The 12,903-nt window shown below is 43.0% G+C and overlaps 1 protein-coding gene across 2 annotated transcripts; it reads left to right on the top strand.

Annotated features, from left to right (window-relative positions):
- The first annotated feature begins 1,179 nt into the window (after positions 1-1,179).
- rd3 (retinal degeneration 3, GUCY2D regulator) lies at positions 1,180-12,810 on the top strand. 2 transcript variants are annotated; one of them, XM_042095453.1, is made up of 3 exons: positions 1,180-1,310; positions 3,195-3,636; positions 11,575-12,810. In XM_042095453.1, the coding sequence occupies exons 2-3, from the start codon at positions 3,341-3,343 to the stop codon at positions 11,972-11,974; spliced, it is 696 nt and encodes a 231-aa protein (XP_041951387.1). In that variant the 5' UTR covers positions 1,180-1,310; positions 3,195-3,340; the 3' UTR covers positions 11,975-12,810. The 2 variants fall into 2 exon arrangements, with proteins under 2 accessions (XP_041951387.1, XP_041951386.1); XM_042095452.1 differs by having other exon boundaries at positions 1,199-1,485.
- Positions 12,811-12,903: the final 93 nt, after the last annotated feature.

Genomic DNA, 12,903 nt, shown 5'->3' with positions numbered 1-12,903 from the left:
GGCCATTATATTGCCCGATTCAGGACAGTCAGCCCTACACAAACATGAAATGCATGTAGAGCTATGAGCTTGCTGTGGTGAGATACATATATATAAGAATATAAGTATATAAGAATTGTTATAATACACGTTTTATATTTTAATTCTTTAAAAATAAAAAATAAAATCAATGCTAGTATACTAATACATGACATGATCTGCAGATCTGGATAGCCTAGACTCTGCTGAAAAAAAACAAAACAATATATAATATGTGTGTGTGGCACTTACAATGACCAGAATAAATCCTTATGAATAAAGGTAGTGAAAATGCCCTAAAAACAGCTTAGGGTTCTAAGGGTTAAACCATGCCTTGAATAAGGATCTTTTGTTTTCTCTTGAGACATAACAGTATTCCGTATAATCCAATTCTTGAATGAAAGATTTGCACAAGTTTACAGGTCATATTTGACAACTTTTAGCGGATTTCCAGAATTTCATTGTGAGCCACAATTATGTTATAAAGAATGCTTGCCTTGAAAACCTGTTCCATTTTATCTAAACCCAAAGTAGAGGAGATATGCTAAAAAAATGCTATTAAAAATGGCTAAGCACATCTAGATGGTGAAGCAAGCTGTTGCATGTTCCCAAAGGGAGTTAGTGATTCAGACTAGGCCTACAGCAAGGGATGAAACGCTTACCCACCCACGCGAGACACAGCAAATTAATAAGACACCCACCCAGTCATGTGTGCATACAAACATAGGCCTACACACACACACACACACACACACACACACACACACAAACACACACACACACACACACACACAGCATCAGCTTATACATTGAGATTGAGCGAAAGGCAGCAAAAAGCAATCATATCATCACTTAACACATTTTTAAAAGGTTAGGCATAGCCTACACTAATGTATAGGGCCTAACCTGAATTATAGAGCTTAACTGTGATGTTTGATCAAAGAGCTCAACATAGGAGACTGCCATCATACTGTCTGAGATTGATCGTAATTTCATTCAAACAAAATGTGAAGCCCGTTCTCTCTCTCTCTCTCTCTCCCTCTCGTTCTCTCTCTTTCTTGGCAGGGCTTACTATGACCAAATGGGCTTAGGCGCGTCTCTATGGCAACAAAGCACTACCGAGCGCGCGTGATGGGCGGGATGGAGAGAACGCCTGTGTACAGTGTGCACTCCCCTGAGATGCGCGCCACCCAGCCTTCGGGAGCGAGTACCGCTTGCACCGGGACTTAACAGAGAGGACAATCAGAGAGAAAGAGAGTCCAACAGCTACAGGAGGAGGAGGAGAGAGGGAGGTGGTTAATTTTTAAGATGCACTCAGAGTTGCAAGCAAACCTGCTCATACTGTTCACATAACGGTCGATTAACGTAGGACCATCGTCTATGCACGATTTTCTGGCGTGTTTAAAATAAAAAATATTGTTTATCTACATCGTTTATCTACATGTTCATCCCTTTAGCGACGTCCAGGTAAGCTGTAAGCTGCTTTATTTTACTATGGCGCATATGAACACAAATTCTATTGATGCTAAATAATGGAAATCGTTGTATTAGGAAATGTTAATGCTCAAACAGGCAGTGCAACTTCAGCAAGTTGCCAGAACACTCTCAAGAACTTGCTTTGATCCTGTCAGATATCGAGTTAACTATGCATTCAACACAAGCTGTAACGGGCGTTTGAATGCACCTGTATTTCCAGCTCAAAGACTGAATATGTATCTTTAAAATAATCTGGATTTTGATATCTTTTCATCTCTGTTTCATGTGCCTGTGCGCACAAACGATTAATTGAAGTGCGACCTGAGTCATGCGTTGCATTCACATCAAAACAAAAGCGTCAGCTACGGGCTGGATGTATAATAGCAAGGTCATCCATAGCTGTCGCTGTGAATATTAATGAACTGAACAGGTCATGGTTTAAAAAAAATCTGAATGATATGTGGCCTTAAGGAACCTGTCATTGCCCATAAGAGATTATTAAAAACTGACATCTTTGATAAGTCTGTCCAACAAGTATTGTACTTGTCCACAAGTAAATAAGCTGACATACAGCTATGAGCATTCATTAGGCCTATATAATGATGGAAAAAGACTGCAGGCATGGCACTAGGTGAGATGTCGCCACAACCTGGGATTTAATTGTCTTGGTGTATCTAAATCCATGCCTTGGGAACTTAATCCTCAATCTTCACCTGTCTTTCACAGTCAAGCTCTTGGCCTCCTGTGTTTTCAAACAGCCTGGCCTCCCTGACTGACCCAGAATCACAGTAGCCTCATTAAGGGGGACAAAACATGGGGCAGATGCTTTGTGGAAACTAAATCACCTTTGACTTTGAACATCTGCCTCGCAAGAGAGAAAGAAGAACACAGCAGAAGTCAATGTTGTGCTTGTCTTCTTTGTTTGAGCCTGAGGCGGAGAGCGACTGGTTGCCTGGCTCTTCCTGTTTTTCCTTTGGGAATATTTTTAGACCCTTGACTGTGGGGAGGATGAAGAGAGAGGCACCAGTTGCAGGCGCAATCAGACATCCAGGGAGAGCGATGGCAGAGAGAACGGCTGCTCAGCTGCCAGCAACAGCTCTGGAGGTTAATGAGCAAGGAGAGAAGCTGTGAGACTGGTTTAAATCATTTCTGGCATTTTCTCGCCCTGGCTTGGACAGCTTATGCCCTCCATGACACATTCTCATGGCCTTGAGCCTTCAAAACTGAGCCATAGCGAGAACAGAAACTAAGGCTTTTCATACTGATGCCTTTGTGTTCAAAGATGACGGAGGAGTGGTGGGTTTCAGAACAAACAGTGTTCAGTTGACCTAAGCATAATAAGGGCTTACTTTGAGCTTGCTGTAGCCTACACAAACGTGCTTACAAAAATCATGACTCGGTTAGTCTCTGTTAGGATGTATGGTTAAGATAAAGCCAGAATGAGATCCAGACTCTCCAGACCGGATGTATAGATTAGCTGTTGAGTTCAGGTTAATGATCGAGGTTAATTAGCTATTGCAGTGACCTTTTATTTTGACCCCAGCCTATTGTATCTCTCTCTCTCTCTCGCTCTCTCTCTCTTTCTGTCTCTTTATCAGAAACAGAAAGTCTTCAAAAGAGACCCATTACTTGGTGATTTAAAATGTTTAATATTGAAATTAACCACAGTGATCTGACCCTGATTTTTCTCTTTCTCTAAGGCACTGGATGATAAGTCAGTAAACCTCAATCCCCACAAACCACCCCACAAACTGACCCTCAGCCACAGACGCTCCGGACACACAGACCCCCGTCCCTACTCAGTGTCCTCCGCTGCCCGTCTGCGTCTGTGTCTCCGTCTGGGCCGATGGCGTCGTGGTTTGGCTGGGGGGGCAGCGAGCCGCAGTACCGGAGCCCCCGGCGGGAGCCCTCGGAGGTGGTGACGGACACGCTGATGCTGGAGCTCAGCTGGCAGCTGAAGGAGGCCGAGAGGTTGCAGCGCGAGCGTGACAGCGAGTACCGGCGCCTGAAGACTGGTGTGGACTACAGCTGGCTGGTCAGCACACCCCGCAGCAGCTTCGACATCAGCCCCGGCGAGCGCCACGCCCTCGAGGAACTGTGCGCCAAGGTGCCGCCGGCGCACTGTGGCGCCGTCATACTCCGGTGAGTTCCGTTTTTATTCACCTTCACATTTCTCTCTAACGTTGACTGTCATCATTCTCAAAGAACACAGAAAAGACTAACAAAGAGGTTAAACTCTTCAAGAAGAAGTTCGGGGGCAGGTAAGGATGCTCAGTTAAGGTGGACAGTGAGAATTACGCCAAACTGTGGCGGCAATACTCCAATGAGCAGGAACAGGTGGTAACTCATGGGTGAAAGTTTCTCTAAGGTGATAATCATAGTCTTTTACATTAGGGACGTGTTCAGACAGGCACAGGAACCGTATATAGTTCACAGGTCAGAGGGACATGCATGTACACATTAGATCAGGCGACAGTCCGGGGTGGGTCTGAATGTCAAAAAGCAATTACATTCAGGTGAAGCACAAAGATGTGTAGAAGCACAAAGAAGTGTAGAACATTCTCAGGTTAAGCAAAAGACTCGACGAAGAGTACACCAAGATTCCTCTTGTGCAGGTGAGTTTAATGAACAGTTGAGAGGATCCATTAAAGTAGAGGGCATGTGTAGGTGGTGGTTATTTCTAGGTCAGGCCATGGCCTTTTTAACAACTCTCAACCTCACCTCAACAATGAACTCTCCTGTCAGCTAATAGTGTGTCTTGCGGCTGCTTTTTGAAGTTGTAGAGCTTGTTACCATCCAATGTTTTAATTGAGAATTTGCCTGGTGTGAATAGAGAGTCCTGTAAAGAAATACTAAAGAAAAAATCAAAAAAAGTTGAAAATGTAAAGAGGTAGATGGTTTAACTTCAGATTCGCAAAAGGGTATAATGAGACTACATTTTATGGAGATTTTATTATGTGTTTACATTAAAGTTATCCTGACAATCTTAAATTTTTAAATATAGCTGCAAGCAGCAATGTGGGGGCCAAGCAAATAAGCAGAAGTTGGGATTGGACTGGACTAGACTAAGCTAGACTAGACAAGGCTGGACTGGACTGGATTGCATTGGATTGAATTAGATTGGATTGGATTGGATTTGATTGGACTGGACTGGACTGGACTGGACTGTGGACTGGACTGGACTGGACTGGACTGGATTGGATTGGATTGGATTGGACTGGACTGTATTGGGATTGGGATTGCAGAGATATGAGCCTACTTCATGTGATTGTTGATTGGATTGGATTTAATTGGACTGGATTGGGATTGCTGAGATATGAGACTACTTCATGTGATTGTTGATTGGATTGGATTGAATTGGACTGGACTGGACTGGACTGGACTGGACTGGATTGGATTGTACTGGACTGGATTGGATTGGATTGGATTGGACTGGATTGGATTGGACTGGACTGGACTGGATTGGATTGGATTTGATTGGACTGGATTGGGATTGCTGAGATATGAGCCTACTTCATGTGATTGTTGATTGGATTGGATTGAACTGGATTGGATTGGATTGGGATTGGACTGGACTGAATTGGACAGGACTGGATTAGATTGGAATGGACTGGACTGGATTGGATTTGGATTGCTGAGATATGAGCCTACTTCAAGTGATTGTTGATTGGATTGGATTGAATTGGACTGGATTGGATTGAGATTGGACTGGACTGGACAGGATTGGATTGGAATGGACTGGATTGGATTGGATTTGGATTGCTGAGATATGAGCCTACTTCATGTGATTGTTGATTGGATTGGATTGAATTGGATTGGGATTGGGTCTGGAGTCCATGTACAAAGTTTGGTTTCAATCCATGAAAGCATTAGTAAGATATGAGCCTAATTCATGTCATAGTTTTCCCTAGTGGTCAAAAGACACCAAATGTATTGTAGCTATTCAGGATGTGTTCATGGGTCCACGTACCAAGTTTGGTGTTGATACGAGAAAGTCTTGCTAATTATAGCACCCCTAGTGGTCAAAAGTCACCAAATTTATTGTGCGTCCTCAGGTTGTGACCACAAGTCCACGTACCAAGTTTGAGGTTGATACGAGAAAGTATTGCTAATTATAGCGCCCCTAGTGGTCAAAGTACACCAAATGTTTTGTGTGTCCTCAGGATGGGGTCCCAAGTCTATGAACCAAGTTTGGTATTGATATGTGAAAGCGTTGCTGAGATAGGAGCTAACTTCCTGTAACTCTAGCGCCCCCCTAATGGTGGAAGGTCACCAAATTGATTGTGTGTTCTCAGGGAGGGGTTCCAAGTCCATATACCAAGTTTGGTTTTGATATGTGAAAGTGTTGCTGAGATATGAGCCTACTTCCTGTGATTATAGCGCCCCCATAGTGGTCAAAAGTCACCAAATTTATTGAGCCTTCTCCTAATTGGGTCCTGAGCCCATGTACCGAGTTTGGTTTTGATACGTGAAAGCTTGGCGGAGATAACATTTCACTTCCTGTTTGGAGGCTTTGCCGCCAATTTCGATTGGTCGTCACGGCTGACCTGTTTTGAATAAAGGTCCAAAAAGCAATGCGTTTCTGAGGCTTGGTCTGAAGATCATCTGTGCCAAGTTTCGTGAAAATTGGATGAAATTTGTGACCTGTGAATACTTTTAAAGGTTTTTGATGAAATCCAATATGGCGGTCCAATCAATTATGTTAATGTCAAAAGTTGATATGTGTCAGCCTAAGGCCCTCCCAAAGTATTAACAGAGATAACTAATATGTTTTAATTTCAAACACATCACCCCATAGAGGCCAAAATGTAGTTTTGTTAATTATAGCGCCACCTGTAGGTCAAAAGTCATCAAATTTATTGAGCCTCCTCCTAATTGGGTCCTGAGCCCATGTACTGAGTTTGGTTTTGATATGTGAAAGCCTTGCCGAGATCTGAGTTCACTTCCTGTTTGGCGGCTTTGCCGCCAATTTTGATTGGTCGTGACTGGCGACCAGTTTTGAGTATGGGTGTCAAAGGCAATGCAATTATGAGACATGGTCTGAAGATCATCTGTGTCAAGTTTCGTGAAAATTGGATGAAGTTTGTGACCTGTGAAAACTTTTAAGTGTTTTTGATAAAATCCAATATGGCGGTCCAATCAATTATGTTAATGTCAAAAGTTGATATGTGACAGTCTAAGGACCTCCCAAAGTATTAACAGAGATCACTAATATGTTTTAATTTCAAACATATCACCCCATTCAGGCCAAAACGTAGTTTTGTTAATTATAGCGCCACCTGTAGGTCAAAAGTCCTGAATTTTATTGAGCCTCCTCCTAATTGGGTCCTGAGCCCATGTAGTGAGTTTGGTTTTGATATGTGAAAGCCTTGCCGAGATCTGAGTTCACTTCCTGTTTGGCGGCTTTGCCACCAATTTTGATTGGTCGTGACTGGCGACCAGTTTTGAGTATGGGTGTCAAAGGCAATGCAATTATGAGACATGGTCTGAAGATCATCTGTTTCAAGTTTCGTGAAAATTGGATGAAGTTTGTGACCTATGAAAACTTAAGTGTTTTTGATGAAATCCAATATGGCGGAGGTCCAATATGGCGGAAAGTAACATAATACTTGAAAATTTGTGAAATGGAATATGGCAATGTATGGAATCAATGTGCCAAATTTCACAACTTTTTACTGTACGGTTCAATGGGCTGCCATAGACTTCAATGGCAGCGGAAAGATGTGTAATAATAATAAGAAAAGGTAGAATCACTATGGGTTGCCGCGCAGCTACGCTACTTGGCCCCCAATTAATGCCTGTTCATCAGTCCTCCTTTCATAAGTGTTGTTTAATTTGCATAACAGAGCAGATGGAAATGAGTACAGCTCAATCTTTCAAAAAAGATCTTTTAGTCAAATTGTAATAAATTAGTAACAATTGGATGGGAGCCCTGCCATTGATGTTTTATTCTGGAGAGCCTCCCTGTCATGAAGAGGCAGCTGCAGTGCTCAAAGCAATTGTATAGGTGCTACTCAAGCAAGCTGTGAAGCTGGCAGAGATTCCACGTTGCCCTCTCAACACAGCACGCTCCAAAATCAATACCGGAGCACTTGTTGCCAATTCTAGATTTGGCTGAATAGGCCGTTGCTTAATGGCTCTTCTGTTGATGTGAGTATTTAGAAAAGGACACGTTGCGAGTCGGAAGGTGAATCTAGTAAGTCCAGATGATTCCATAATACCAATGCTAATATCTGGTAATATGCCAGCACCACCCCCTAGATTTGTACCACACCAAATCCCAACTGCTTAGCAAACATTTGGGCGAAAGGCACCTCTCAGCCTGATGCGATTGGGGTTTCTGGGTGGCTCTCTGAATTTGATTTAAGTCCAGGGTTGGCACTCTCCCTGCAGATGCCAGTGTGTTAGGGCTGAGCTCTAATTGAAAATCACACTTAAAGCCTCCGGGAGTCAGACCTGTGTCCCTGGCACATTGCCCTTATACCTTGGAGAGGAACCGTACCAGATTCAGGACTGGAATATATGCAATGGAACAACAAAAGCAAGTAATATCACTTGCATTGTAATCAGATGATTTTATGCTAGTTGTCTTTCACAACATTTCCTACATATATATGTAAACTCTTTATCTCAAATTTAACAATGCCAGTCATAGCAAACTAGACGTAATGAAGTTTGATAGGTGATAATGAGAAAGAGTGACGAACCACTTCAGCTCATCAAAGCACCTGAATTTGAGCATTGATGAATGATAACAGTAATTTGGTTAAGGAAGATGAGACACATTGGAAAGGAGAATATGAGCTCTTTCAGAGAACTGATTCGGTCCCTTTACTCCAATGCCTTGCAGAAAAAGTCAAGATGGGTGTGATTAAAGAGCTGGGAGAGAGAAAAAAGAGATAAAGTAACAATAGGTCCAGATATAAATGGCCTGAGGCCCCATTTGAGATAAGCCAACAGGCAACAGCACTGTGTGAGCTTTACTTGCTACCTTAACATGTCTTCTTTCTAAGTACTTGTTGAGCAGAACATCTCTATTCACTCTCTATTACATCTCTTGTAATCAGAAGGAAAGGAAGCCAGGTTGGAGAAGGTGTGGAGAGAGAAATAGAGAGAGAGAGAGAGAGGGGGGGGGAGAAAGAAAAACAAGCCTGGGCACAAATTGCCTGGATCAGGTGAAATGAAAGCAAAAAGCCTGTGTGGGCCCGGTCTATTGGATTCTGCTCTCACCTGGGGTGGGGGTGGGTGGATGGCTTTGGCCGAGATGGCCGTTCCCCCTACTGCGTTGTTCCCCTGTCTACTCCACCAGATTGCCTCAGGCACGGCCATCCGCTGATTAGACGGACGCTTGAGAGCACCCTCTCATGACGTCAGTGGGTCAAGAGAACAAACAGAGAGCGAACAGTTGCTGTGCTGAGGTTGCTTATCGTGAATGGTTGTCAGAGAAGAGTGGGAAGTGAAAAACCCCAGGCTGAAATCTGGAAGGCAGCTGAAGGGTCAAGGCTCTTAATAATTTTGTTTCAGTAGCTTTTTCATGTGAGTTTTGACCAGTGACCACTTGAATAGGAAAAACCTGAGTGAAGGTGCTGTTGGTCAGAAAATAAATGTATTCGTGGGCAGGGACTGGATTAAAAAGATAAAATGGGACTGCGGTGATGGAAATGGGTTTACTCGCATCAGATGAATAGATTCATTTGCATCACACAAAGGATAGAAATGGCACTCACATTTCTTTTTAGCTGAAATTTAGGGTGACCAGACGTCCTCTTTTGCCCGGACATGTCCTCCTTTTGAAACGTAAAAATGTGTCCGGGACCGGGCGGAATTTCAAAGTCGTCCGGGATTTTGTTATTCTAGCCTCAAACATGTTTACAGCGAATTTGCATTGCTCGCTCTTTCATTCATGCATATGTCTTTCATTCACATACTAGTCACGGCCTCCCCCTACAGTTCGCTTTGCATTGAGTGGAAAGTGTAGGGTGTAGAGCCTGACCAGCTACCGTCATTGGTCGATAGTAATCTAAAACATTTAATTGGTCAGTCAGTCACCTCAATAGCGCAAACTTCCTTGTTTAGTGTAAGTTCACTGACGAATTAAAACGTAAATTTCCATGTTTTTGTCTCGGTCGATATCAACATGAAGCTGAGTGCCGGACCTGGCACTTACGCGTCGGTCGCAAATAAAGGTGCCACCGACCTACAGGTAGGCTACACAATGTTCAGCAAAGCATCGAACGGCAGCGAGGGGTGAAAGCTCATCAGCTAAAGTGACAGAGTTTTCCGACCTTAACATTACGTCTCCAAAATCATTTTGATGGCGCATAACCTCATAACCATAGACTGTAGAAAATATAACATGACGAACGGCACTTCTGCCATTGTGTGAGCTATTTATTTAGCTTAACTGCCTTTAAGGGATAGCCTGCACACTGACATAAGCAGATGTCAATAATCATCTATCTACTGCATCATATATTCAGGTGAATTAAATATGTTGGCATAACATGAGGGATAGATGTAGGCCTATTTCTTTACAAAAGAAATATCTAATAATAATGGATTGAAAAGAGGTAGGCCTAATAATAGACCAGACATGATTGAATAGATATAAGAAAATGGACAACATATCCACATCAGTCCCCATCAACACAACTTTTTTCATAGGTCAGGACTATTAAGCCCTAAAACAGATTGTTCAAAATTATAGAGCTACTGTAAAAGATTAATGTATTTTCAGAAACACCTTGGATCAAATTTAGAGATAGGCTATGCAACATTAAAGATGGGTCGCCATCCAAATGTATCTTGCGAGTATAGAGCTCAACAGCCCTGCTGTTATTGTAATTATTGTGTATTAAAACTTTCATGTTTTCAAAATAGTCTTTTGAGGAAATGATGATCTCTGATGTAAGACTAGAATGTTGAAAAGTATGATGCAGGGGGCCAATGCTATTAACAGCACGAAAGACTTAATGCCTTTTTTTTTCAAATATCCATAACATTACAGAGCAGTATTCCTATGAGTCCTGCTTTTAAGAGCACATCAGCTGAGACCTTCAAAGGCTGCAGGTCATGCGTAAAAGGCCAAAGCCTGTGTGACTCATGGATGCCAGTGATAGGAGTTAAAATGGCTAATGGCACTAATTAATCTTTTGGATTTGCACTGATTGCTAAAAGCTTATGTCCACTGGCAGTTGAGATTAAAAAAAAGAGTGGTTAATTTAAGAGTCATTAATGAACTCTTGAAGAGGTAAAATACTTTAAAGTAATTTTGTTTCTGTTTGACCTGCAATACATTTTGATTCAGGCAAAGCACAAGAAAGTTGTGATCCATTGTCTAGAATAGATTGTATGGAACCTTTGCTCAAATTTTTGGCTCTGAAGCCAGTTTCCTCATTCCTTTAAAGACACACCAAGGAACTTTCCCTCTGTTGCACGCACGCTATTTGTTTATCCAGCACCGGGTTTGCAAATAACAATGTCCACAGCCAAGGTAGAATATTTTGCATGATTTATGAAAGTACGATGTATTGCGACATCAGAAGCAAGTCAAATTTGTTGTTTCTTATGTCTCATTCCATCGAACTACAGATCCGCTACCCGATCTGGCAAACTTACATAGTGCGGTTATAGCTGATAGAGGGCTGCGAAGCGAATGCAGAAGTGCCGTTCATCCTGTTACGAGTTGATGAACCACTAAAACGATTTTGGAAACATTATTTTAAGGTACAAAAAACTCTTTGGTGTTGCTGTAATGTATATTATTTGGGGCTTTTTGCCTTTATTTTTGATTTGAGGACAGTAAGAGACTGACATAAATGACTGGGAGAGAGACACTGGGTGGGATCGGAAAATTGCCCGGGTCAGACTTAAACCCGGGTCCCCGTGGGCACTTGGACCCGTATATGGTATGGCGCTGTAGCCAGTTGCACCACAGCGCCCCCCTGTTTCTTCATTCCTAACCACAACCATGCTGGTCCCATCCGTATCCACTTTTTAAAATGTTATCCTCTTTTCTCCATCTTTCATCCACTTCTCCCTCTCTCTTTCCCCTACACCTCCTCTCCATCCCTTCTTTAGGTTCCGCCAGGTTCTGGAGGAGAACGAGCCGGAGGTGCCGGAGGTGCCAGGCCTGTTCCGTTCGGTGTTGCTGGAGTCGCTGGAGCGCGTGCGTGAGGAGGAGGAGGCGCAGCGTCTCTCCCAGCAGTGGAACAGCCGCCAGCGCGCTGTCAGCATGTCCCTGCTCAGCTTCCGCAGCCGTGTCCGCATCAACCCGTTCGGCAGCAGCGCGCACCTCACCTCCACGGCCAACGGGGGCCCTGGCGACGCCTACGAGCCCGAGGTCAAGACTGTGTCCGAGGACGTGGAGAGGGGGCTCGGGGCAGTGCCGGGGATGAGGGCTGGAGGAACTGGACGAGCCCCCCGTGTGTGCAGCATGCCTGACTTCAGGCACCAGGGCATAAATGGACATGTTGGGTGATGGGAGTAATATGGTGAAGAGAGAGAGAGAGAGAGAGAGAGAGAGAGAGAGAGAGAGAGAATGAGTGGAGGATGCAAATTGCAAATGACTGAGTTTATAAAATGGAAAATGAGTGAGAGAAAAGTATGAAACTGGAATCATGAAAGTATGTACAGAATGGTATGGAAGTACTGGAGTGTTTTGTCAGAAATGTCCTTTCCTGGTTCTGGTTTGTGGGTGGAGAGAGCAATAAGGACTTTTAGTACCTCACCCCTTTTTTTTTTATTTCGGTGGCAGTATCACAACCAACAATCCAATACATAAGCCTAACCCTAGCCATTAACACATCTATTAATAATTACGTTGAAGAGCTATGACAAACTTTTCAAGAGATTATAAGGTAATTACAGGATTTTTTGACAGTATAAACTCAGTGAGCAGGAATGAAAATATGTCAATATTACATTGGATTGTGTAACCACATAGTGGGTGTAGGATGTGAATCTAGGTCTTCAGCTGCAAAGTTGTTGAAGTCAAGATTGTGTCATTGACCACAGTAAGTCAGGCCAATCCATCAACCAGCGTTACTCACAGAACTGTGCAATTTGTAAAGGCCAGGAGACAGGCAATTTACTCTGCAGTTAGACCTTCACAACCAGAGATTCAGTCTCCACATAATAATTTTCAGGTCTTACGTAAATGTTTTCTTGTCAGAATGTTTCTGTAGCTCAACTGGTTCCAAGGTGCTATCTACTTCAAGGTCATCTCATTCAAGGGTGCATGCATGCATAATGAAGAATTATTCAATGGTAACACTTCAGATAAAAGCATGTACTGAATAGCATCAGTTCAATGAAATATTGGGATTTATAAAGGCTGCTTATTGTTTCAGACTTGAGGAAACCTTCTAATTTGTACAAAATGTTGCCTACATGCTTGCAGTATGTAAC

The sequence above is a fragment of the Alosa sapidissima genome, chromosome 6 (genome assembly GCF_018492685.1).
Source record: "Alosa sapidissima isolate fAloSap1 chromosome 6, fAloSap1.pri, whole genome shotgun sequence".
In the NCBI taxonomy this organism is placed as follows: domain Eukaryota; kingdom Metazoa; phylum Chordata; class Actinopteri; order Clupeiformes; family Clupeidae; genus Alosa; species Alosa sapidissima.
This window is presented reverse-complemented; position numbering and strand designations above follow the sequence as displayed.